General features: G+C 40.5%; 1 protein-coding gene across 1 annotated transcript in view; it reads left to right on the top strand.

Annotated features, from left to right (window-relative positions):
* kiaa0825 (KIAA0825 ortholog) overlaps positions 1–23,088 on the top strand; it is a 124,918-nt gene extending 101,830 nt beyond the window's left edge. The window contains exon 24 of the mRNA XM_030737541.1: positions 22,187–23,088. Coding sequence (XP_030593401.1) covers positions 22,187–22,370 — 184 coding nt within the window. The 3' untranslated portion in view covers positions 22,371–23,088. The remainder of the gene's footprint in view (positions 1–22,186) is intronic.
* Positions 23,089–24,121: the final 1,033 nt, after the last annotated feature.

The raw sequence follows: 24,121 nt of genomic DNA, 5'->3' as shown, positions 1-24,121 counted from the left end.
TCTATGTCAGCAGCTTATTAAGAGATAGTAAATACAAGGGACACGCTGGTAATTATGCCTGCCCCCTGTTGGTTTTGGATTTCAGTTCTTGCTTTGAGAAACGCGCATGATTCATAAAGTCAAGGATGAATCTGCTGCAGCTTTTTTTTTACATTAAAAAAAACAAAACACCAGACCACTCATTCTGCATGGTGTCAGGGTGTCGTATTACTATATTGCATACACCCTATAATAATTCAGACAGCACATCATTAGATGCATTTCATTTATTTTTATTTTTAATCATTTGTTAATGTTCTTTTTTTTATTCTCTCCCATCAATGTAAACAAAAGTTTTCCCTCTTTTGAATTCCTTTTTCCAAGACAATCACACACACGCACACACACACACAGAGTGGCTTTTTGTTAGGAGTTTCATAATTGTAGTGATCTTCCACATACACGCAGGGGTAACCCCATCTGAAAAGGCAGATATACAGTACCTGTTTATGCAGTGATGGCAGGCTTAGCAGGCTATAATGCAATGCAGACAACTAAAGATCAAGCGGTAACCTCTGGGACGGAAAAATGGAGCCACTGCTGAAATGTCAAAAACTGTAATTCCTCAAATTGCCACTTGAGCCTGACTCTAAAAGCAAGACACTCCCAATAGACTGTCTATAAGCTAATTTCCCCAGTCATACCAGTATTGGGATTTTTATTACTTACCTCAGTAACAGGAGGGTGACAAGTAGGCTGGTAGCTGTCTGTCAGGCATTAGCGTAGCTAATTTGAGTCATTTTACTAGATTGTTGGTGGCAACTGATGTTGGTGCCTTTTGGAGCATTTGTCTGACAAATAAAATGGCTGTGCAGCTATCCGCTCTCCAGTTTTTATTGATGAAATTCTAGTATTTTATTTCAGTATTACTTATCGCTAATAGCTGGTATCTGTGTCTGTTCAGGCAGGAATACAGCTCATGGATGCATATTGTTAGCCTAGCTTGCTACTATTAGTTAATAACTCTATTCTCTCATCCACACATGGGTGCAAAAGGAGGAAAAGAGAAAAAAAATAAAGGTTTTGGTTTCTGTTTATGTAGGTTCCCAAACCTCGCTGCACATTCTCTAAAATGACGTGTGTTGAACTAATATCTGGAATACAGCAAAAGTAGATATTGTAGCAAACAAGTAAAATACAACATACCATCATACAAATGCTGAATATGGCACAGTAATCACAGACTAATTTAATGGTACAACTTTCTCATGAGCTTAATTTAATTTTTGGTAATGTGTGTGAAGTTTTCTTTTCTTTGTTTGTGTTACGTTATTGGTTAAACCTCATCATTTAGTTTAACATAAAATTTATTTTAATATCTTTGGCCTTACAAATCACTGTATAAACAGCTAGTGGTGGATTTTAAAGTTTTTTCTCTTTATTTGAATGAAACTCACATGTGGGAAAACAAAGTAAATCTTAAAAACTGCAGAGTGCAGTGTGACTCCCCCCGATGGCAGCATTACGACATATTGCCAGCTGGCTGTGACAGGGTGCCACCCAGACATGTCACAGTGCTGTCCTGTGTCTCTAACCCCAGCCAACACACACACACACACACACACACACACACACGCACACAACACTCAACACAAGACACACACGCTATATCCCCTCGAGGCCATCACTCACCCGTCATTCTTTGATGCCTTGTAGACCAATCAGGCAGTGTCTCATGAGACGCAGTGTCACACATTTAAGGATGCATGACAAAGTGCTCCTTGATTTCCCAGTGGCCACAGTCTGCAGCCTGCTCACGCTTCTAAACACACACGAACACGCACACACAACCGCGGTGTGCTCACACACCGCAACATGCTTTCATATGTGATAGAGGATATATGTCAAAGGGCGTTACGTCAGCAGTAGGTGGTATGCTTAGAGTTCGGACTGGAAGGCAGTGTGTTGAATCCATTTAAAGCTGTTAAAGATGGAGAGAGACAAGCAGGCTTGTCAATACTTGACACTGGATGACAGGATGCTGGCCATTTAAATACCTTTTTAAATTAGGTTACCTGAGAAAGTAATTTCTTACACAAACTTCTGGGCCAGTTTGGAGCGCTTTAATCTTGCAGTGTGAATCTGAGCTCGAGTGTAGCAAGCAAGGATAGTTACTCATAGAGAAAATAATGCAGCTTTTTTTGCCTAAATAAGGCCACATGCACTCATCCAGCTGTTTTAGAGTGCTTCTGATTTGGATTGGCCCCGAGTTCATTTGGCAGCAGGGGAACAGTCACAGCCCACCAGTGGAGATGCCTCTTTCATGTTGACATTTCAAAACAAGGAAAAACTCTGTAGTTGACCTGTGTTCTCTCTCTTTCTCCTCTGTGTTTTTCTCTGTCTTCCTCTTACTTTATCTCTCGTGTGTTTATTGTGGGGAGCCAGTCTAAAGGATGGGTCCTGTGAGGTGCTGCAGAATGGTTTCCCTATTAGAATATAGACAGAGAAAGAAATTAGTAATAGCAGTAGTCTGTTTGAGCTGTATGAGTCTCAAAGTTCTCCCCGCCTGACCCACAAAAAAACAGTGATTTTGTTCAGGGAAAAAGCATTTTGGACCCATTACTCAAGCCATTGTGGTTGTGCACTCATATGAAACAAGACATAGAGGGTGGGGGTAAAGGCAAGGAAAGGTATAGCACCAAAGCTCAATTGCAAACATAGCTTTTATGCTGGATGAAAGCCGAACTTCAATTGGCGAGAGCTTTCAGGGTCCTGCGTATGGGTTGCATTGAAGGAAGGCATACAGTAATGTTACAAAGCCATTTGTGCCACACTTTTGCACAATTACAGCCTTTTCTCTCAAAATGTGTTGTTTATAATAGGTGACCGTGGCAACAATTGCATCGGAGTAGCTTTGAAGCTGGGAGCACTGTAGAGAATCGAGGCGCCGTGTGAAACGTGACAGCGAAGAAGAGCTTAATCTTTATGAACCAAAAGCGAATCAACATTTAACCCGCACTGTCGTGTTCAGGGAAATGCTAAATACTGCATGTTTATGGCTTTTGTTTTTAAATCTTTAAATGTGTATGTGCATGTGTTTGAGAGAGAGAGAGACTATGACATGGTCTGCCTGTTTTAAAACAAGCGTAAAGTGCAGTTAAGTCATTTTGCCAGCAAAGCCCTCTATTAATCACAACCAATTACTGTTTTCTACAGTAACAGGGGCCACAATGGTGTGACGTTTTGACACCATCTGCTGTCTATTTACCCCTTTTTTGGCCACTATATAAACCAATAATTGTTTGTGACGAGATAAATCAGTCATAATTCGCTTTACCAAACCGTACGTTGTGGGCTTGGTTTGTAAAGCCAGGTTTATTTTGGTAATGGAAGAAATCCTTTTTAATAGAAAAGACACACTTCCATGATTTTCCTTTTGGGGAGTTTGATGGATTAGCTTTTCTGCTGAATTCCATGGATGACATCCTGGAGTAGAATTCCAGGTGTGCAGATCCTTTTATATAGTTTTTTTTTTTTTTGGGGTGGGGTGGGGGGTCCTCTGGGATCTGGTGGTGACTCGGTGGGTAATATCCCATGAAAATGGTGTGCATAAGAAAGAGTGAGAGAGAGAGAACAGGCTTGCATGTTTGTTTTTAAACAGTCATTCAAATGCAGCTTTTTATAATATTTGTGATCCTATATAAAGGGAATATTTGCTTTTTTCAGAAAAAATTTGGATAGTTATTTCTGTATGCACTGTACAGGAGCTGTTGTGATCCCTCTTTTATTCATATATTCTTATAGATAAATTTAACAGGCTAGTTTTATTTACCAAGTAGCTAAAATGCTACAAATTCTGCCGCCCTTAACATGAAGGCTTCTAATACCAATTGGCCAGGGAGGTGGAAAGTTCAAGTGGCATTGATTGGCCTGAAGCCACAGGACCATATGTCCACCCCATCCTTATAGGTCTCCAACTGGCTGATTTGTATGTCTAATGAGGACCCTACTGAAGGCACATACTGGTAGCAATAAAATTGTTTTATATACTACCAGTGTTTCTGGAAATTTGACCTTTTAAGTTGAAATGGTTGACGGCATCTTCCTCCAAATATAGGATTCATCACCTCCTGGCCATCCATCTTTCACTCACCTCATCTTGCCCTCTCTGCTTTGATTCATTTTACCATTTCATCCTCTTTTTCATGAGTTTGCATCCACAGGTGGGGGTCAGGCATATGCTCAGGTGCACTGCAGACAAAGCCGAAGGGAGAGTGAGCGGAGCAAATATGACTACATCTATTTATCTGCTGTCTGTAGCCATTCAGCAACTCGGCGCTTGTTTTTTTTTTTCTTAAATGCAAGGCATGACCATGGAAAGTGAAAGTACCTGCAGCCGTGTTCCGCCTGACCTCAGGTGTGATGGGCCTGTCAGGAAGCAGCATGAAACACCTGGGTAGGAACACCAGCCAGCCAAAACTAGAATCTCTCCCATGTTTTACTGCTGTCTGAATCAACTGTTTGTTGTTTTGTCTTTTCACTCTGGATCAGAGCCAATAGAGAACACACAAATGGTTGAACTCCATTTTTGAGTTCACCTCTTTGTGTGGAGCCTCCCGCATTCTGAAGAAGACTTACAACTCACTTATGTGCTCTAATACATTATCGGTAGATATATTTGAAAATGCACATGTACGTATACTTCATAAATATTTAGGAGTCTCTGCTGATTTAACTTCTATTTCTAACACAGCTGCCCACAGATATACCTTTTCACACACTTTACACCTAGAGAAGATGACTACCCTGAGGATTTATAGATAGTAATAGACATTTCTTGCATTGCCCTGGATGAGATGTCAGAATTGATGGCATGCAGACTTTTATTACCTGGTATGGTGTATGTAATTAGGTTAAATATATGGGCTTGGACACGCATGGTAAAGGCTACATTTCTCACCCCGGCTGGATTTATTGGCCACACTCCGCTCTCTAAGGTCTCCTCTAATGCACTCATTTGCATGGGGGCATATGTAGCTGATGGGTGGGTTACTGTTACATCAACTGCAAAGCACAATGACTTGGGCCAGCTTATGAATAGCTTGGTTCAGTGGTTGGCAGCGGCCTGGCTCACCAACTGCCTATTAACTATGATATGAAAGCTGCCTGGCAAGTGTTAGATTGATACTTGACACTTTGAACAAAGCTCATTGTCATTGTAATTACTATATGTTGAGTCTTAATTTCATGGTCGTCCATATTGCCAGCATGATAGGGCTGTCTGTTACTTACATCTTCAGTAACAGCTGTCTATTCAGCCAGTGTATCCATTCGCCTTTCATATGTTCAACAGTCTCAGAAACAACGACTTCATAATGACTATAATCACTTCAGATGTAATTATAATGCATTGCCATTTGTTCAATTAAACAGTATTTTTTGAGGAAACATACCACTTTTTTTCCTCCACCAGATGTCCAATCAAGTGTAAATCACAGATAAACTAATACCAGGGGACTATATGTGTTATGACCCGTTCACTGAATAGACTTTAAAAGGAATCACTTTATACCGGTTACCCTGTCATTTGCTGGAGGGTCCATCCCATCTGTCTGTTAAGGACAAGCTGATAATGAAGTGTACTTGATGAAGTAAGTTGATAACGAGAGTGAGCCGGCCAGCGGTAATGACAGTGTAGAAGTTGAGACAGTGGCAGTAGCCTGCAGTGGTGGATGTTACTGTTCAGACTTTACTGACCTTCACAGATTCCAGTTTCCCATCCGACGCCCATCATCAGATTGAATTACTGAGGAGGCGTGTGTGCTTGTGCGTTTGTGTGAGTGTGAGTGTGCGCTTGCAAATATGGCAGGATGATCTCATTCACCAAGGTCTCCCCCTTCCTACTTTAGGGGGAACAAAAATAATCTTGCAAAGAGGGGCGTTCGCTTTCACATGCATTCATGCACGTGAAAGAGCATGCATTCATACTCCGACTCTGAGGCCAGGCAGTTGGCATGAAGCAGCCGAACCATGTTACTCTGCACACACGGAAACACATAAAGCCTCACACTCCCATTTATTTGAACCTGGCTATTTGCCTGTGCATTGGGACGAATGCTGTAAGCCCTCCACTGGGATGTGGGATGAATAGCAAAGCTATTTGTCTAAAATATCTTCATCCTTTCTCTCTCCCTCTCTTTCCATCTGCCTGTCTTTTTTTTCTTTTTTCTTTTAAACACGTGCACTTTGTTCTTCCCCTCATAATCTTTTATTTTTTTTCCCCCTTCCATCTTCATACTCAACTACTACATGCTCACCAAGCTCCTGTTCCACCCTACTTCCACCCCCTCCAGGCTAGGACACAGCATAGAGGGGTCTGCTGAAGACAGGGCCCATTGACAGGCTAGAGTGGCAGTAACTTATTGTCTATTGATGGAGTGTGACAAATCATGTGGGAACGCAGGGGTGCATGGCGGTGAGAGCCGGGGTGTTGAGTACGTGAGCGTGCCTGCATGTGTACTTCATCTCAGATGTGCATGTGTGTGTGTGTGTGTCTGTGTGTGTGTGTGTCTGTGTGTGTACCCGCATGTGCTTAGGCTTTTTTGTGTCTATGGCTGTGTGTGTGTTTGTGCATAACGTCTTAGTGTGGGGCAGGCGGGCATAGCTGGGACCCTTCACAGCTCATTTAGCCCAAATGGGGCCACCTGGGTGGTGAGGGAGCTCAGCAGGGCGGCCCTGGCTTCTGGAGCCCCGCTGACAGCCCCCAAATATAGGGGCTTCGTCGGCCTATTAATCAACACAGCCACTCTGACAAATCACCACAACTGTGACCTAATGAGAGGGGAGACTGGAATGAGGAAAAGTAAAGAGGCTGAGACATGATGGAGGAGGTGGAGGGGGCACAAGGAATACATGCACAAAGGTAGAGAGGCTGTAAGCATGGAGGCTAAAATGTGACACAGAAAGTGGAGAGTTAATGAAAAGGAAATGAAAGAAGGAGTAGGTTGATATTACGACTGTGCGCACAGGCCATGGGGTAAGCTATGAGGTAATAAGGGTAGAATGCTAACACAGTTGTCATCCGTGGCTGATCTTCAGCTCTCCAGTCATACCCACAAGAAACCAACTGATTTGTTATGAAAGCCCAAATCATGCACTCCAAAATGTTGCAGAGTGGATTAGCAAGCACCCCCTCAGCTCCACCAATTCTCTGTCGCTGGAAAACAAATTAGGCCACGAATGCTTCCTAGACGCTTTTTTTTTTTTTTTTTTCTTTTTTGCAGATGCTTCAGAGCAAATTAGAGGTGAGAAGAAGACGTTTGATTTTGAAAGCAAACAACATTGATGTATGTCTTCTTCTCTGGTTCCCACCCTGAGGTGAGCTAGCATCTAATCTCTCCACTACCAATCTCAGGTCCAAATCACATTAGCTGGGATCAGAGGTGAAACTGGAGCTTTTCAACAGCAGCCTGTTCTCACTAATGAACCCCCATGGCCATCTACTGCATATTACAGCCACACTGAGTGAGGGGGAGAAAGTTTTGCAATAATCATTATGTAATTGCACAATGCCTGGGTTTCCATTGCCCTGACATTTCGAAAGCTCGATAGCAATATCTTTATGCTTTTCTGTAGGGAATATGTTTGAAATGGCTGAAGTGTATATGATTGATGGTTTTCTGAGGCTAAACAATCTACTTATTGTAATTATGTAGTGCAGTGTCTGTCTGTAGTTTATACTATACAGTATTACTTTATTTGCGATGAATTTTTGTGTTGCGGTCTCAGAATGACTTCGCTGACATCGGTTGCATTGGTTTAGGTGACCCAGCAGTTAAGTCACTCAATTGTGAGAAATAGAAAAACACCTCTCACCTCAAGGCAACACCAAAACCACTGCACACACACACAAACACATACAACTTCTTCATTTCTCTCACATTCTTGAAAATCCATGTCAAACTTTTTTTTTTTAATGTTAATTAATATGCTGCCTACCACTGAACACTTTAGTGAATATTCAAAAGCATCACCCTCTTATTGACTTTTATCTGTCTGTTGTCCGTTCCAGCCGTGGGATTTGTGTGATATACTAAGCCCCAACCTGTCTAGTCCATTGACTGGCCCAGGATGGAAGGGCTACAGAGAGAATGCACAACTGCATGGCCCTCCCATCCATTACCTAGTTTTGTAATGTTACTGCTTTTAAGGCTGTAGAACAGAAAGACTCATCTGGTACACTATATTGCCAAAAGTATTCGCTCATCTGCCTTCACATGCTTGTGACCTTGAGTGATATCCCATTCCTAATCCATAGGGTTTAATATGATGTCAGCCCACCTTTTGCAGCTATAACAGCTTCAACTCTTCTGGGAAGGCTTTCCACAAGGTTTAGGAGCGTGTTTATGGGAATTTCTTACCTTTCTTCCAGAAGCATATTTTTTAGGTCAGACACTGATGTTGGATGAGAAGGCCTGGCTTGCAGTCTGCACTCTAATTCATCCCAAAGGTATTCTATCGGGTTGAGGTCAGGACTCTGTGCAGGCCAGTCAAGTTCTTCCACACCAAACTCGCTCATCCATGTCTTCATGGTCCTTGCTTTGTGCACTGGTGTGCAGTCATGTTGGAACAGGAAGGGGTCATCCCCAAACTGTTCCCACAGAGTTGGGAACATGAGAGATTATTTCACTTAAACTAAGGGGCCGAGCCCATCTCCTGAAAAACATCCCCACACCATAATCCCCCCTCCACCAGACTTTACACAGTGCAATCAGACAAGTAGCGTTCTCCTGGCAACCGCCAAACCCAGACTCATTCATCGGATTGCCAGACTGAGGAGGGTGATTCGTCTCTCCAGAGAACACGTCTTCACTGCTCTAGAGTCTAGTGGTGCCATGCTTTACACCACTGCATCCAACACTTTGCATTGCGCTTGGTCATGTAAAGCTTGGATGCAGCTGGTTGCCATTGAAACCCATTCCATGAAGTTCTCTATGCACTGTTCTTGAGCTAATCTGAAGGCCACGTGAAGTTTGGATGTCTGTAGCGATTGACTCTGCAGAAAGTTGGTGACCTATGCGCACTAATGCGCCTCAGCATCCACTGACCCCCTTCTGTCATTTTACATGACCTACCACTTCATGGCTGAGTTGTTGTCATTCCCAATCACTTCCACTTTGTTATAATACCACTAACAGTTGACTGTGGAATGTTTAGTAGTGAGGAAATTTCATAACTGGACTTGTTGCACAGGTGGCATCCTATCACGGTACCCCCCCTCCCCCAGAATTCACTGAGCTCCTGAGAGCGACCCATTCTTTCACAAATGCTTGTAGAAGCAGTCTGCATGCCTGGGTGCTTGATTTCATACATCTGTGGCCATGAAAGTGATTGGAACACCTGAATTTAGATTTGGATGTGTGAGTGAATACTTTTGGCAATACAGTGTATTACAAATTATGTGTAAATGCTTGTGTGGCTCCATCAACTTATAAGAACGGCTTTTCTTTTTTTTTTTTTTTTGCCAAAGGTAGCTAGATAAGGAACTTTTCCAACTGATAAGTTCTGTTTGTTGTGTTAATAACAAGATTAGCTACCATGTAAATGTGTGGTTTAATTATAGTTGTTTAAAATTCATTGCACAGAGACAAATGTATGCCATATATTACATCATTCATAGACTGCGCTAGCTTGTGTGGCCTGTCTCTAGGTAGATCTAAATACATTAAACTTCACAATGAAATGCCAGGGACTTGCTTTCTGCTTTTGAATCAGTAATAGCTGGAGCTTGTACAGTACTTGCTTTCATAACCATTTCTTGCAAGAAAAAAAAGGATGATGCTTCCTTTGTTTGCTTTTTTAAATTACTGCTTTACTTCTTATACTTAGTTGAAAGATAAAAATGCTTATGAATCAAAATCCACTGATTGTAAGGATTATATCTATAGTCTGATCGAGAGTGCTGCTGGACAATCACTGTACCACCGCCCTCAGCAGCTGCAGCTATGTAATGCATTATGCTCCTTGAATGCAAATGTATGAATGTACACTGAAATGTATGTTTTCACAATAACTTCCTAATTTTATTTGCTGTGCACCCGTACTTCTCTGCCTGTTTTATATATGCCATGTATTTTCTCTTTATTAATGACCCTTTACCAACACTGCCCTGACTAATGTGATCTAATGTCAGCTAACATTATCTGTGATCAAAATAACCATAACAAAAATATACAACTGCAAACAGCGATGAGAGGGCTGAGCAGTTAATTCACCATGGTAACTGGGATCGTGTTGAAAAGCTTGGCTGTATGCACTGATAGGAAACACACCGTTTTTGGTTATTACCTCATATTTAAGTGGTCAAATGATTCACTATTTTGGACAACTTTAGGAAATGGTGCTGAGTCCATAATACACAGTGTTGCCAGAAAAAAAAAAAAAAAACAGTATTTGAAATATGATCTCTCTCTTGTTGACCAAAAATTGTAGTCCTTAAAAATTATTTCAATAAAATCCAACATGGCGATATGAAAAGCTTGCACTAGGTACCCTTGTTGTTACCACACACAAGATTTATTTGTTTGAGACAAGCAAATAAACAGCCAAAACATATTTTACCATATCTGGTGGTCAAAGCTGCAACATTTTTGCGCAAAATGAAGTCCTAGTACCAATTTGGCTTTTGATGAATTTGTTTAGTAGAAAGGTCAGCCACAGATTTCGACTGGAAGTAACAGACAAATGCTTTTGATAATCAAAAGCCCATGATAACTTTTTTTGAGACTCGTGGCTCCATTGACTGGTGACCTAAGTGAAATGTACAGTACAGCTGTCATTTGGGCTCAATTGGACTTTGCATTGACTTTCTTATAATGAGCTCGCAGGATAAAGACCATTTAAAGTCTGATCTGGCTGATTCAAACATTTGTGTTCTCATGCATAGAGCTCAGGGCTGCAGAGCGTATGTGAAAACAGCTTAAGATGTGTGCAACATCACTGGAGACGCAACTTTTTCACCATTTTCTGACCAAATAGAAACAGCAGCTGACAGGATCCGACATATAGTTTTTCCATTTATGGCTCTTATTGTGTCACTGATGTGCTTACTTCTTTCTGGTACATTAGATCTTTAAATGATTGTAAACACTGACCTGTGTAATACATGTGCAAAACATAAACTTCTAAACATGATATGGAAAAGGTTAAAAAAAAATTCTAATCAGCGTGTCATGTTTGTATTCTTTCTTTTTTGTTAGATGTGTGCCTTCAACCAGATCATGAGCAATGATGTTACCCTGCTCTTTTCATAGAATTTGACAATGTTTGTGTTTTGTTTGTAAGAAAAGCAACACTGCCAGAGGGCTGTGTGTAAGAGTGTGCACGCAGGCTCTCCTGAGTTGACAATAGACCTTTACAGCATCAAATCCCTACAAGGTGAGGCACAACTTAAAAACGTCTTTTCATCGCTTCCCTTATCTCTTTCACACTGCTGTTGGCAGCAAGAAAGCGAAAGAAAAACCGAGAGAGGGAGCATTATAATTTTATTATAAGGATGGAGGGGGTAAAATAGAGCACATGCGATAAGGATCTGGAGATTAGGATGGAACTGAACAATAAATTATGCAAAGTGTTTGAAAAACATACAGCTGTAATTAAGTGGCATTTGATTTTAAATGAGGTGACAGTGAGGATTTATTTATCTCTTTAACCCCCTAAAACTGCCATTAGCATGGTAGAAAATGAACTGTTTGAAATGGTAAGAGAACAAGGCCCTGATCTGACAGACAATGGCAGAGCACCCCCAGCCAAAGACTAACACACACACACACGCAAATTTCCACATACACCATAGAAAGGTGAGATCAATGTTTGCCTGGACTAATCGGTTCATTGCAGGCCCAGCAAAACCACAGGAGCCCATATCTAATAATGTCATTATGAATGGAGCCTGGATACATGTATTTACAGCATGGCCTTTAGTGAGAATTTCCGCACCAACTGGCCATGTTTGAGTAACACTAATTTCTCCACACTTAAAAGCAAATGTATTGTATTTGCTGACATCAAGGAGGTGGAATGATTTATTTATTTATTTATATGTACATTTTGAAGTGTTCTCTGGTAAATATCTATTTAGTCTTACATTTAGGCTGCATATACAGTCATGAAAAAGAAAGTGCATCCTTATTGCTTCCATAGAAATTAAGAGGGTAAGTAGCAGCCAGGTGTTAGTTGATGCAGTTGATTAACTGATCATCACCAAGTGTGGCCACCTCTATAAAAGCAGAGTGTGTTAATACAAAGCCACAATCCTCCCAGCAGCGGATGTCTCAGCAAATTCCCCCCAAGGTCAGACCATGCAATGCTCAGAGAAATTGCAAAAAGAAAAAACCAAGAGCTACATCTCAGGCATATATCTCAGTTCATGACAGTACAAATAGAAAAAGACTGAACAAATGTGGTTTGTTTTGGATGGGCTGCCATCAGATAACCTCTTCTCTCTAAAAAGAATATGGCAGCACAACTTAGCTTTGCAAAGCTGCATCTGAACAAACTCCAAGATGTCTGAAACAATGTCTTTTGGACAGACAAGACTAAAGTGGAGATGTTTGGCCATAATGTACAGTGCCACATTTGTTAAGCACGGTGGTGGAGGGTTGATGATTTGGGCTTTTTTACAGAGCCTGGACATCTTGAAGTCATTAAGCTGACCATGAACTCCTCTGTATACCGAAGTATTCCAGAATCAAAAGTGAAGCCTTTTGACTGACAGCAAAAGCCGGGCCAAAATTAAAGTCCACATCTCAACCTGACTGACTTGCTGTGGCATGACCTTAAGAGTACTGTGTATGAACAAATGCCCACAAATCTCAATGAAATGAAGCAACGTTGTAAAGAAGAGCGGGCCAAGATTCCTCCACAATAATTTGAGCGACTGATAAAGTCATACAGAATATGATTACTGCATAGAGTCCTGTGAGAACTTTTTTTCACATGACTGTAAATACAGTGAACATTGCTTCTAGTTCTGAATAGTGAAGCCAATGTGAAGGAGCCTTAAAATGACATTGTTTCAGTGATCAGCAGAGAGTGACTCCTGTGGTTTCAAAAAGGAGCCCAGTTTTAATAAAGTCTATAATAAACCCTTTGCCACCATTATCGATGATCTCAGTGATCTCACCAGTTAATGGCTTACTGAATGCAACATGATGTTGATTTTGTAAAAGATGGTAACCCATTTAAGAAAAAGGGACAACAAATCAGAGTATATTTTAGAGTGTACCTACCTATGTACCTATGTGATAGACAACACATTACCATATGAGCATGTCATGTCTTTTGGTTTCTAGGCAGATCCACCCCTCACTCATCTTGTCCAGTTTCAGAACACCAAGAAGTTTACCAACATGTCTCCATCTTTTATATATAATTTGGGCTAACCTTACTGTATGTGTGGGTTTACACTACTTTTATTACCCTTTGGAGTGTTTTTATCCTTGAGAACTACAGTAACTGCAGTGGTTACAGTACTTCACTTTGGGTCCTTCTGCATATTTGGTTCATGTTTCATACAAGAATACCAAGAAATATTCCTATCTCTGTATCAAAATGATTTATCATTGCATACAAAATTGGGAAATTACACTGACTGGTTTTCTGTGCAGTGCTAAAGCTGTTCAGTACAGTTTTTGGAAAGCTGAGGTTAAATAACCAAACTCCCATCAGTCAGATGCTTGACCTATGACTAGCTAACATTTGATTTGGTGTACATTTGTTATAATGTATCCTCTTTATTATCCTTGATGTTGTAGTTGATTTTCTGATCTGCTTCCAGAAACTTTAGTTTTATTCCAGTGTTTCTTCCTTTTTTGGGAGTCAGCCTCTCACCATTAAATCAATTACACTAAAAACTTATTATGGTAAGCCATGACACAGTCTTTAGCGGGGTTTGAACTGAGGTTTTGCCAGATTAGTGTCTGAGAGTGTGTCTTCGTATGTAAGGAAGCTGCAGTTTTTCAACCCTTAACGCTTCTTTGTAGAATTTACAGTTTGTATATGCAAAAATGATAGCGTGTTGAATAAGTAATATATTATTTCCTAGTAGCACACTGTGGTGAAATAACAACAAATAACTGTTTAGTAGGGGCTTCTGTGTGAGTGAATGCTTGCTTTCTGTGTTTGTGCTTGTGTGATAAGGGCAAAATGTACTGATTCTTTTTTCTGAATCATCTTCTGTTCATTAATTTATGAGTTGTATTTTATGCATTTCGTGACAAGGTTTAAAGGAGTAGACCCAAATCCAGACTCAAGACGCTGAGGCAGATTGTGTGCTTCAATAATTCTTCTTGAAAGGAAGCTGAGAGTTTGCAGATTTTGTGGTGACTGAGAAGTTTGGACTGGAGCACTGAAGGTTCAAGTGGACTGGAGAGAAAGACTGATGGTGGCAATGAGAGTGGTGTGTTTGTTGCGGTAGACCGCAGCAGAAGGCAGAGAATGGAGGACATTGGGGTTCTTTGTATGCAACGGATGGACTGAGACTGAACAAAGTGAACTGGTTACATGAAAACTCTCGTGACGAGATTGCCAAGGGAAACATGATGAACTGATGAGGGAGTGAGTGAAGACACTGCTTTAAATATAAAGGAACTATTAAGAACTATCAAAAGCAATATCAAGGAAACATCTAGGACAGACTGCAAAGAGTCAGGAGCTGACATCTGCAGACATCTGTTAAAGAACCTTTGCCTGTTGTCTTTGCATTTTTGCATTTTCATTTCCGTTTCAGACTGCTGTTGTTACATTAGTTAAATGTGCGTTAATGTGTGTCCTGTCCTTATCAGTACTCCATGTGTCTCTTTGGCTCATTGGAGAAGATAAATTGACTGAGATGTTTGATCCAAGAGAGACACAGGCACTCTGGAGCTGGAGCTGTTAACAGGTACCTGCCTATCTGCCAGGTTGAATGGATGTCTTATGGACTGTCCAACTGACTTTGTCTCCCTTTTTTACAACAGTAATATGCAAGAGATGGAGGATGGAAAAGGGGAGGGGGTGGCCATGAGGTATATGGGGTAGATAGTATAGGTTGTCTTGCATCCATTTTTAAAGATTGGTGATGTCGATCACAAATCGAACATGAATTATGAACACACAGAATAAACAGGGTGCAATGTATTTGGAGTCACTTTTTGGTTCATCATGGAAATAATACCCCATGTTGGGAGAAGTTTGAGAGGCTGTGACAGAGACTCAGACACAGGATACGGCTAGAAAGGTGCCAAGGTGGTTGCCTTCCTAATGAAGGGCCTTGCTGTAATGATTTACTATGGCAAGTATCACACACACACACACACACACACACACACACACACACACACACACACACACACACACACACAAAGGCACATACACAGGCTCACATTTCTCAGTGTTACAACTTCCTCTGGGGTGCTGTTTAAGTGAAAGGTGCCAGCCTGCTCAGCCAAGCTCCTAACAAGAGCCAAACAGTTGGGAGACTGAGGAGGAAGAAAAGAAGTGAGAGGTAAGATACTGTAAAAAGAGGGGGTCACAATGGAAGATAAGAGGAGCAAAGAGCTGTCAACCTCCTGGGACACATGCAGAACTCAGTGTCTGTGTGAAGCAGTCAGCTAGTGGCTGCACTGACCAGCAGACACTTGTGTAGACTTGGCAGGTGCTTGCTTGTTTGCTGTTGTCCTTACTGTATATAATAATGTATTAGCAGCAGCAAGAATTCTAAGTTGGACATCACCTCGTGGAACCTAAACAAGGTCCCTCACCCTTTTGTCTCCTGGAGCATGATAGATCTCACCCACAGAGGCATGGTGAGCCTGTTTGAGGAAGGTACCAAACTGTACATTTAGGCTAGCACTTGCAGTCACAGTGTGGTGGACAAGCAGCCTAATGATGTCTGAAATATCAGAACAACTGCTATGATATGCTGTGATAATTGCTACCCTCCTGTCCGCAGTACAAATAACTGTGGAATCGGTAGGCAAACACATTAATATGGAAATGTCTACATTAATTTGGAGCATGGTCTAAATTATTCAGTAATTAAGCCACTGCAAATTTACTCAAACTTTCCCCTGGATAACTGGAGAGAACAGAGCTTGAAACTGCCATGCAGTGGGGATTTGAAATATGTGGTCACATGATGTATAGTCTTATTTCTGCAAATAATAAAATGGTGTCTTGCAGGAACACAAAATAGGCCGTTAAACACACAAGCAGTGATGTATACACAACCCAAACCCTAAGAATTATTTTACAAAACAAATATTGTTATTCATTGCTATACATTGTTCTTGTAGCAGATACAAATGCCTCTATCGTCTTCAGAATCACTAGCAGCGCTGCACAACATAACTAAGTTACTTTCCCATAATAGACACAATTTTTTTTTTCAACCCAACGACACACAAAAGCAATTCAAAAAAAACGTTTTCTTAATCATTGAACTCATAATGGGAAATATGAGAATTAGCACCTCCCAATCTGAGGTTAGGGAAGAGTGGCTGCCACAAGTGGAGTTCAAGTAACTTGGGGTCTTGTTCACAAGTGGGGGAAACACTGGAGCAGTGCAGAATCTGCACTCAGTCTTTTGTCTGAGTGTGAAGTCGAAGCTGTGAAATTACTGGTTAATCTGTGTTCCCACCCATGACCTGTGGGTAGTGATCAATAAAATACGATTGCAGGCACAAGTGGCAGAAATGAGCTCTGAAGGCTAGTTAGGTTCATCATTAGTGATAGGGTGAGGAGAATGGTCATTTGGGGAGGGCTCAGAGTGGTCCACATCAAAAGAAGCCTGTTGAGGTGGTTTGGACAGCTGATCAGGATGTCTCCTGGACACCTCCTAGTTAAGGCGTTTCAGGGATGTCCAGCTGGCAGAAGAACCGGGTCCAGGTCATTCTAGAGAAATCATGTGTCGACTGTGTTGAAACACCTCAGGGTCTCAGCAGAAGAGGTGGAGGAGGTGGTGGGAAGAGGAAGTCTGGGCAGCCTTGGATGGACGGATGGATGGCTGCAGAACTCTTCAGAAAATATATCACAAATTGATAATAATCCTTCTAGATCAATTCACCTCTGCTGCCATTTATATTTGGAAACTTTATGTGGTGATTTCAAGAAAACACCTTATCTGCCTTCTATGCTGGGCTTATCTGTGTTTAGATTTGGAGCTGTAGGCCATGCTGTGTTTGAAATTTTATGTATGCGTGTTCCTGTGTGCATGCGTTTTTTTTTGTGTGTGTGTGTGTGTGTGTGTGTGTGTATGTATCCATGCCCTCGAGTAGTCTGGGTGTGTCTGTGATCAAGCAAGGAAGCGCTTGTCATCTTGTGTGTGGATGAGGGCCTTCTTCCAAAGTATTATAATGCAACGACTTTGTTTATATTTTTGTACTGGGTAGAGCAGTTGAAAAGTACAAGCTACCATTTCATGTTTACTTGAAAATAGATTTGCTTTGATAGTTTTATTCTTTGGATTTTTTTTTTTTTGTCCTTGTTGCCTTAGTGAGTGTCTTGTAGCTTTTGAGTGGACATCACTTTGAATTGAGATGACTCTCAGGTAGGGTCTAATACTGAGTGGCATCACCGCACCATGCGGACATACTGTAGATCTGACACTAAGTTGATCTGACAATAGAATGGATCAGTGTAGTGGCTAGTAAGTCAGATGGTAGAGCATAATCCTTTCTGTCAAGTCTCTGTCTCGTCAATATTCAAATCCTGCCAGCTGTCCAATGGCTGTCAGTTACAATCTCCCTCTGGCTTATTGCCTAGCTAAGGCACATATCTAAATTGAATTGGATGTTTGCTCCTCAATGGAAATCGAGTCAAAGAAACGACCCCCCTGGCCTGTATTGTGAACTTGCCAGTTACGTCAACTGATCTAGTTTTCTAATGTACAACATCCATTACCAGCTACTACAGTAACATGTCTTTGTTGTTTTGTCTCTATGGAACTTTTATTTTCCTTTTAGTTTGTATATAATTGCTGTTTGTCTCCTCATGTTCCTCGTATTTGAACTCAGGTTTTAATTAAAAAAAAATTTTTTTTCGCTTTACATTAAGGAACATTGTTTAATTGAGTGTGGACTGAGGGAATAAAACTCCCACTTTTTTGTAACCTCTTAGAAGTACTCTGTGTTCTCTTCCACAGTAATGCATTCCCATCCACTCTGCTTCCCAAATACCATCCTAAACTGAAAGCCAAGTTCAATAAAATGAGATGGTATGGACTTTACTTGGCTGCACTAGGTCCAAATTAGTAATGCACAGCAATTCTCACACATTCTCTCGCACCCTTACACAACTAGTGAACATTCATCTGCTGACCTCACCTTTAAGAGCCTAACCTTAAGCTCTGACATCAGCTTGAAGTAGCAACTTGAATTTCGAAATCCTATTCTGGTCAGGTAGTTGAAAAGATTCATTCATCTTTGGTGAGTTCAGCTTGCACTTGGCAGACAATTCACTCGCGGCTGTCTGGAAGTTTGATTTTTATTTCTCTCCAAGGTGTTCAAACATCATCATTTCTGATTTTTCAAGAGATTTTAGGTGAATCTGCGTCTATTGTCGTGACTGCCAGAGGCTAAAGATCTAAAGTGGATATACAAGTCAGCAGGGTTTGTTTTTTTCTATATATCACAACGAATCTTCCTCGATTGCATACTTACATTAAGAAAAAAAAAAAAATCTGTTACCAGTTTTCTGAAATGTTTACGTATGCAAATAAGGTATTATCTGTCTAAATTTGCCCTGATGTCCATATTTTTAGAAGAATTGAAATATTGGATGAATGTAAATTCAAAAGCCTTGTTCTATTTTGTGGATACATTAAAGGTTTTTTACAGAGAGGATTTTGGATGTCTGTTTTTTTTATATTTACAACATACCAACAGCCAGAAAAAGTCAATTTTTGCCATATTTTTTAGGATTAAAGAGTTCTATTAATCAGGCTCTGAATGATATAGCACTAAACCCCTCTGTAAAAACCTCTTGAATACAGAAAAGAATAAGAATGAAAAGGCTGGTAGTTGTAAATTCTACTGATGTGGAGATTTTTGGCTCAGACGATGAGAGAAAAAAAGCTACTTTTGAAAAAAAAAAGGGCTTTTAAACATATTTACTGTAAAAGTCTGTATTTTTTTTTATTGACAAATACAATATACAGGTAATAAAAAATAATAATAAGTAATAGATATCACCATAAAACTGTGTACGTTGATAACATTTTTTGGTATTGCAAATTAATGTTATACTTAAATTTCCAAATGAGTTACTGTCTCATTAAAGATGCACTAATTTGCATAAATGTCCAAGAGTGTCTCCAAAGTTTTGTAAAATAGTCACCTAAATGTGTAGATTGTTTTTCCTTCCACTAGTTTGAATGAAGGCCAAAGTCTCAACACTAACCAGGGCATTAAGAAAAAGGGGGGGGGGGGCTTTTGCCTGTGATTTCTTGCCTAAAATGAACGTGGCTCTCACAAGAATAAAAATAAGAAAGGAATAGAGGATATTAACCATAGCCTCTCTCCCCATGTCTCTCTGTCTCTCTCTTGTTCAGTGCCTCTCTTCCTACTTCTGACACATGTCGCCCTGGCATGCATGGAAAGGCCTGACCTTTGGAAAGTTTAGCACTTTAAATATTTAGGCTTGGGTTATGATGGATCCTCCAGGCCCTGCAGCAATGTGCAAAGCCTCTGATTAGGGTTGCTGTCAGAGTCATTTAGCTGAGTGTCTGGCTCTCGGTGGCACTCTCTGTTTGACAGGCAAGCCTTTTAAACAAACAGAGGTCCCAGTGGCAAAGCAGACAGGGCACCCTGTGCAGCACAAACACCCAACACTCTGAGAGAAACCACTCAGCCCACTGACAGCTACAAAAGGAACCACTGCCCACTGTCTGTTGCGATCTTTAAGGCACGCTGTCTTTTTGCTCACTCACTTTCTTTCAAATACTTTATACATGTAGCCCTGCCTCTTTTATTCTGTTGCTAAGCATTTCTTCTTCCTTGCTTTTTTTTTTTTTCCTGTTCCTTACTCCACAGCGATATATTTTTTTTTCCTGTCAGTTTACATCTGTTTTCTGTTATCCTCTCTCTGGAAGGCAGAGCCTTGCTGGAGTCAAACATCAAAGTTTCATCTGTGTTGTGTTTTGAGTAAGATTTATTGAGTTGATCGCCTGATGATCTCTGAGCAAGGCTTATGCTCTTAATTTGTTGAACATCACTACTCATTATCAGCTGAAAATCAGAATAGATGCTTTCTGTCTTGTGCCTGCATCATCCCATGATTAGGACAGCTTACATCGATGTTCACACTGAAATATATCTGAGCCAGCCTTTTCATCTCACTCTGAGACAATCTCCCGTGGCATCAATCCTGTAAATATATGAGTCTTAATATGTGTGTCCTATTCTGTATTCAGAGGAAGAGCCAAGTCAGCAGCTCCAGTATTAATACATGAGAAATGAGCAGAGCCCATAAGAATTAAAGGGTAAGACTCCCCTTATTAAGATGTAAATTTCGGGGGAAAACTTGCCGAAATGAGGATACAGAGAAGTTACTGTCAACTTTAGCCTACTTATGCATTTCTAAGAGGAATTGTTGTGTTGTAGTTGAAATTAGATACACACAGCAAAGCACCTTGTGCATTTTTTCGCTCATTTTCAGCACAAGATCAACCCGCCTCAACTAATATCCAACCAATACTTTATGGAACAATTTACACTTTTGGCAACATTATCTAGTGACAGTTTACATGGCAACTATCGTAATAATGCTGTTTGTGTGTGTGTGCGCGTGTGTATACGTGTGTGGTTCTTTTTTTTTTTATACCTCTCTCTACCTCTGCTTCTCTCTCATTTCAAATTTGCACTTAACACCTTGCTGGGGAAAGGCTTCTCATTCATCAACAGTGTTTGTCCCAGTGACAAGCAGGGCGCCTCCTGCATATCAATATCAGCTAAGACAATGCTGAGCCTGTAACCTTCAGCTAAATGTCATTCTGCTTAATCCTATTTGAAAATTAAACATTGAAAAACCTTTAGCGTACCTTCCTGTCTTCCTTCCTCTCTCGCTCTTTCCTTTATTGGCTGCCATTCCTCCAGCTTTCTGTTCCCCTCTCGCCCCCTTTGCTGCTTTTGTTTTGCACACTGTGTGACATTTGTATTGTTTTGTTTGTGCGTTTGTATCTTACGAGCGTTATTCAGTCGAACTGATTTTAATTTTGTGTCAACGGGAAAAAAAAGAATGTAGGGATAACGCGCCCATTTGTTCTGTTTTCATATACATTCCACTCGCACCGCGATGGATGCAAAGAGGGAGGCTGAAGCAAAAAATTACATGGGAACAGAGAAATCAGTGGGCAAAGTTGTGTGTGGAGGGACAATGCCGCCATTGAGCGGAAACGTTTCTGCCAAAGCATATTTACATAAACAGATCGTCTCCTTACAGAAGGTAAATATTACACTGGCAGCGCCTGCGATGTCTGAATTGTCCAGACTATATAACAGAGGCTGAAACTTCATCAAAGTGCACTGAGAGATTCATCTTTTGCTATCTATAAAGTGCATTTTAGCCCCTCTTCCTCCTTACACGCATGCATGCCTCACAGACACGCACAGAGCACAGCTTTATATAGTATATGATATAGTGCATGTTTGATGATATAGTGAGAAATCGAAGGGATGGGCAGGATAAAAGGAGAGCCAGAGATTGCAATGAAAATGCAATCATTTGCAGTTAGACACATATTCTTGTTTTGATAGAGTGTGATGCGGCAGCTCAAAGGCAGCCTTCAGCCAGCTCTCCATATGGATTTGATTGACCACAGTCACTCGTCAAGGGATTCAATTGAAATACTGCGAGTGAATTACAAAGTGACTGCCCTTGATGTCTTCATATTGAAGCTCTCACTCCACCCTGTAGCTTGAAGGATTATAAAAATGTGATGGGGAGATGACCGGCGGATTCAAACCCATCAGACCTCATTAACTAAAATAATATGGGGAGAACACGCAAACTCCACACAGAAAACCCAGAGCTTCTAGCTCTGAGGCAACAGTGCTAAGTACCATTCCAACATGCTGCCCTCAGCTGGCTTTAATGATTTAAAAAAAAAAAACTTGATAAGTATATGTTGGTAATTAAACTGGTTTATTGTGTGTGTTTTGGTGCTCTTCAGGTGGGAGATGCAGGAGGGTGCGCAGCTGGAAGATGGAGAGAAAGCAATGGTGGAGGAACTCGAGAAAGCCTTTTGTGTTTGCTGCTGTGCCCCAGGACCACAGAACCCTCCTGAAACTGATGAGACACCAGCAGCGCAGGCCCAGAGGGAAACAGAACCATCTGATAAAGGCGTTGCCCAATAACACCCCGCACGAGTGGATTTTTTTTTTTTTTTTTTTTTGTTCATGTTGTAAATGTTTTTCTTGTGATATGCACTTGGAACACTCAAGGTAGTAGTGTGTGTATATGTGGGGATGTGTATTTTCACAGTTGTAGGTGTAATTGGGTTTGCACATGCACTGAATACTGCAAATTTGCATATGTGTGTGCGTGAAAACGAGAGAGAGAGAGAGAGAGAGAGAGAAGGAGTAAGAAACAAAAAGTGTGCGAGAGATGGTGCCTCCCTCTTCATGCACACACCTCAGACAAACTCTTTGTGCTTTTCTATGCTGCATCAGATGCATTTCATCTTTTTAGAGCACACCGACAGAAATCAGTTCTGGGGAAATGGAGAGCCTGGATTTGTTTGCCTGGGACAAGATGGAACTGTGTGATCATCCTCGGTGGTTGAAGTTTTTTTTTTTTTCTTTGGGTTCATGTTTTTTTTTTTTTTTTTTGCTTTTTGTTTTTTGAGACAGTGAGTGTAAAGACACTGATGTCAGCATACTTTCTCCTGGTTCCTGAAAGAAAACATCAATTTATTATGGTTGGGAAGGGAGATGAAGCATGTTTTGATAACAACGTGTCCTCCAAATCTGTCCGTCTATGAAATATCTGTCAGTATTTTGTGTGAACTGTGAAAACATTTATGTGTAACATGATTGCTCACTATATCCCATATGTGTCCTTTTTTTTTTTTTACTTGTGAGATGGAGACAGAATTTTTTAGAATTAAATAAAATATTCCTACATATTCCTACCTCACCAGTGAATATTCTTCTTCTATGCTTATAATCAGTATATTGTATATATCGATATTCCTTTTTGAATCAGTGATTTATAATGTGTTCCAAATATACCTGATGTTCAAAAAAAGGATTTATCAGTTCCAATAATGCTCTTTTCATCTATAAGAGTATAATTTCAGCTCACAAAGACTACTACACACCGCAGTATCTTCGAGAGGGGAGGAAACCACTGCAGAGAAAGATTTTTCTTTAACTAGATTATTGATGCAAATGTAGCAGGGTTACAATCATCAAACCACTTAGAGAATACAAAAGACAACAAAATGTTCAGCAATTTATTTCTGCTTTTGTCACAAAAAAAGGGGGGGGGGGGGGGGCTAAACAAGAACAAAACAACATTTTTATTTATTTATTTTTTTTAAATTTACTGTATTTACTGCAACAATAAAAACAGCTTTATTATTGTTTTCCAAAAAAGAAAGAAACATATTTGGCTAGCCAAATACATATTTTGTTGATAATTGTTTTCTGCTCCCTATTTTTTAGAGTAAGTGCCTATTCACTTATTAAATCTATATTTCCACTAGACTCAAGTGATACACTAAGAAGACAAGCGTCAGTGAAAGCGTCAGTTAATTCGCAGCAAAGCATTATGAAAAAACAAAACAAAACATGTTTCATAATGCATATTTATTTGGGGATTATCACACCTACATAATCCTTTTAGAATCCCTGATGTCTTGATTGCATGTGTAGAAAGAATAAGCAGTTGCAGCATTTTTTTTTCCTTTTGAATTGATTACTCTCACTGTAGTGCATTTGCCACCATAAAAACTTGGTTGACATGCTCATTTGCTAGTTTTCATCAACGTGTTGTGAGCAATGTGAAGATATCTGAGCTAGAGCAGTACCATAGACTTTATTTCTTATGTCAACTCCGGGCTCCTCTTTTGGCTTTTAGCTTCTAAAGTAATGATGCATTTGTT

Source organism: Archocentrus centrarchus, chromosome 9 (assembly GCF_007364275.1).
Source record: "Archocentrus centrarchus isolate MPI-CPG fArcCen1 chromosome 9, fArcCen1, whole genome shotgun sequence".
NCBI classification, from domain to species: Eukaryota; Metazoa; Chordata; class Actinopteri; order Cichliformes; family Cichlidae; genus Archocentrus; species Archocentrus centrarchus.
Note: the sequence above shows the minus strand (reverse complement) of the source record. Positions and strands in the feature narration are given on the sequence as shown.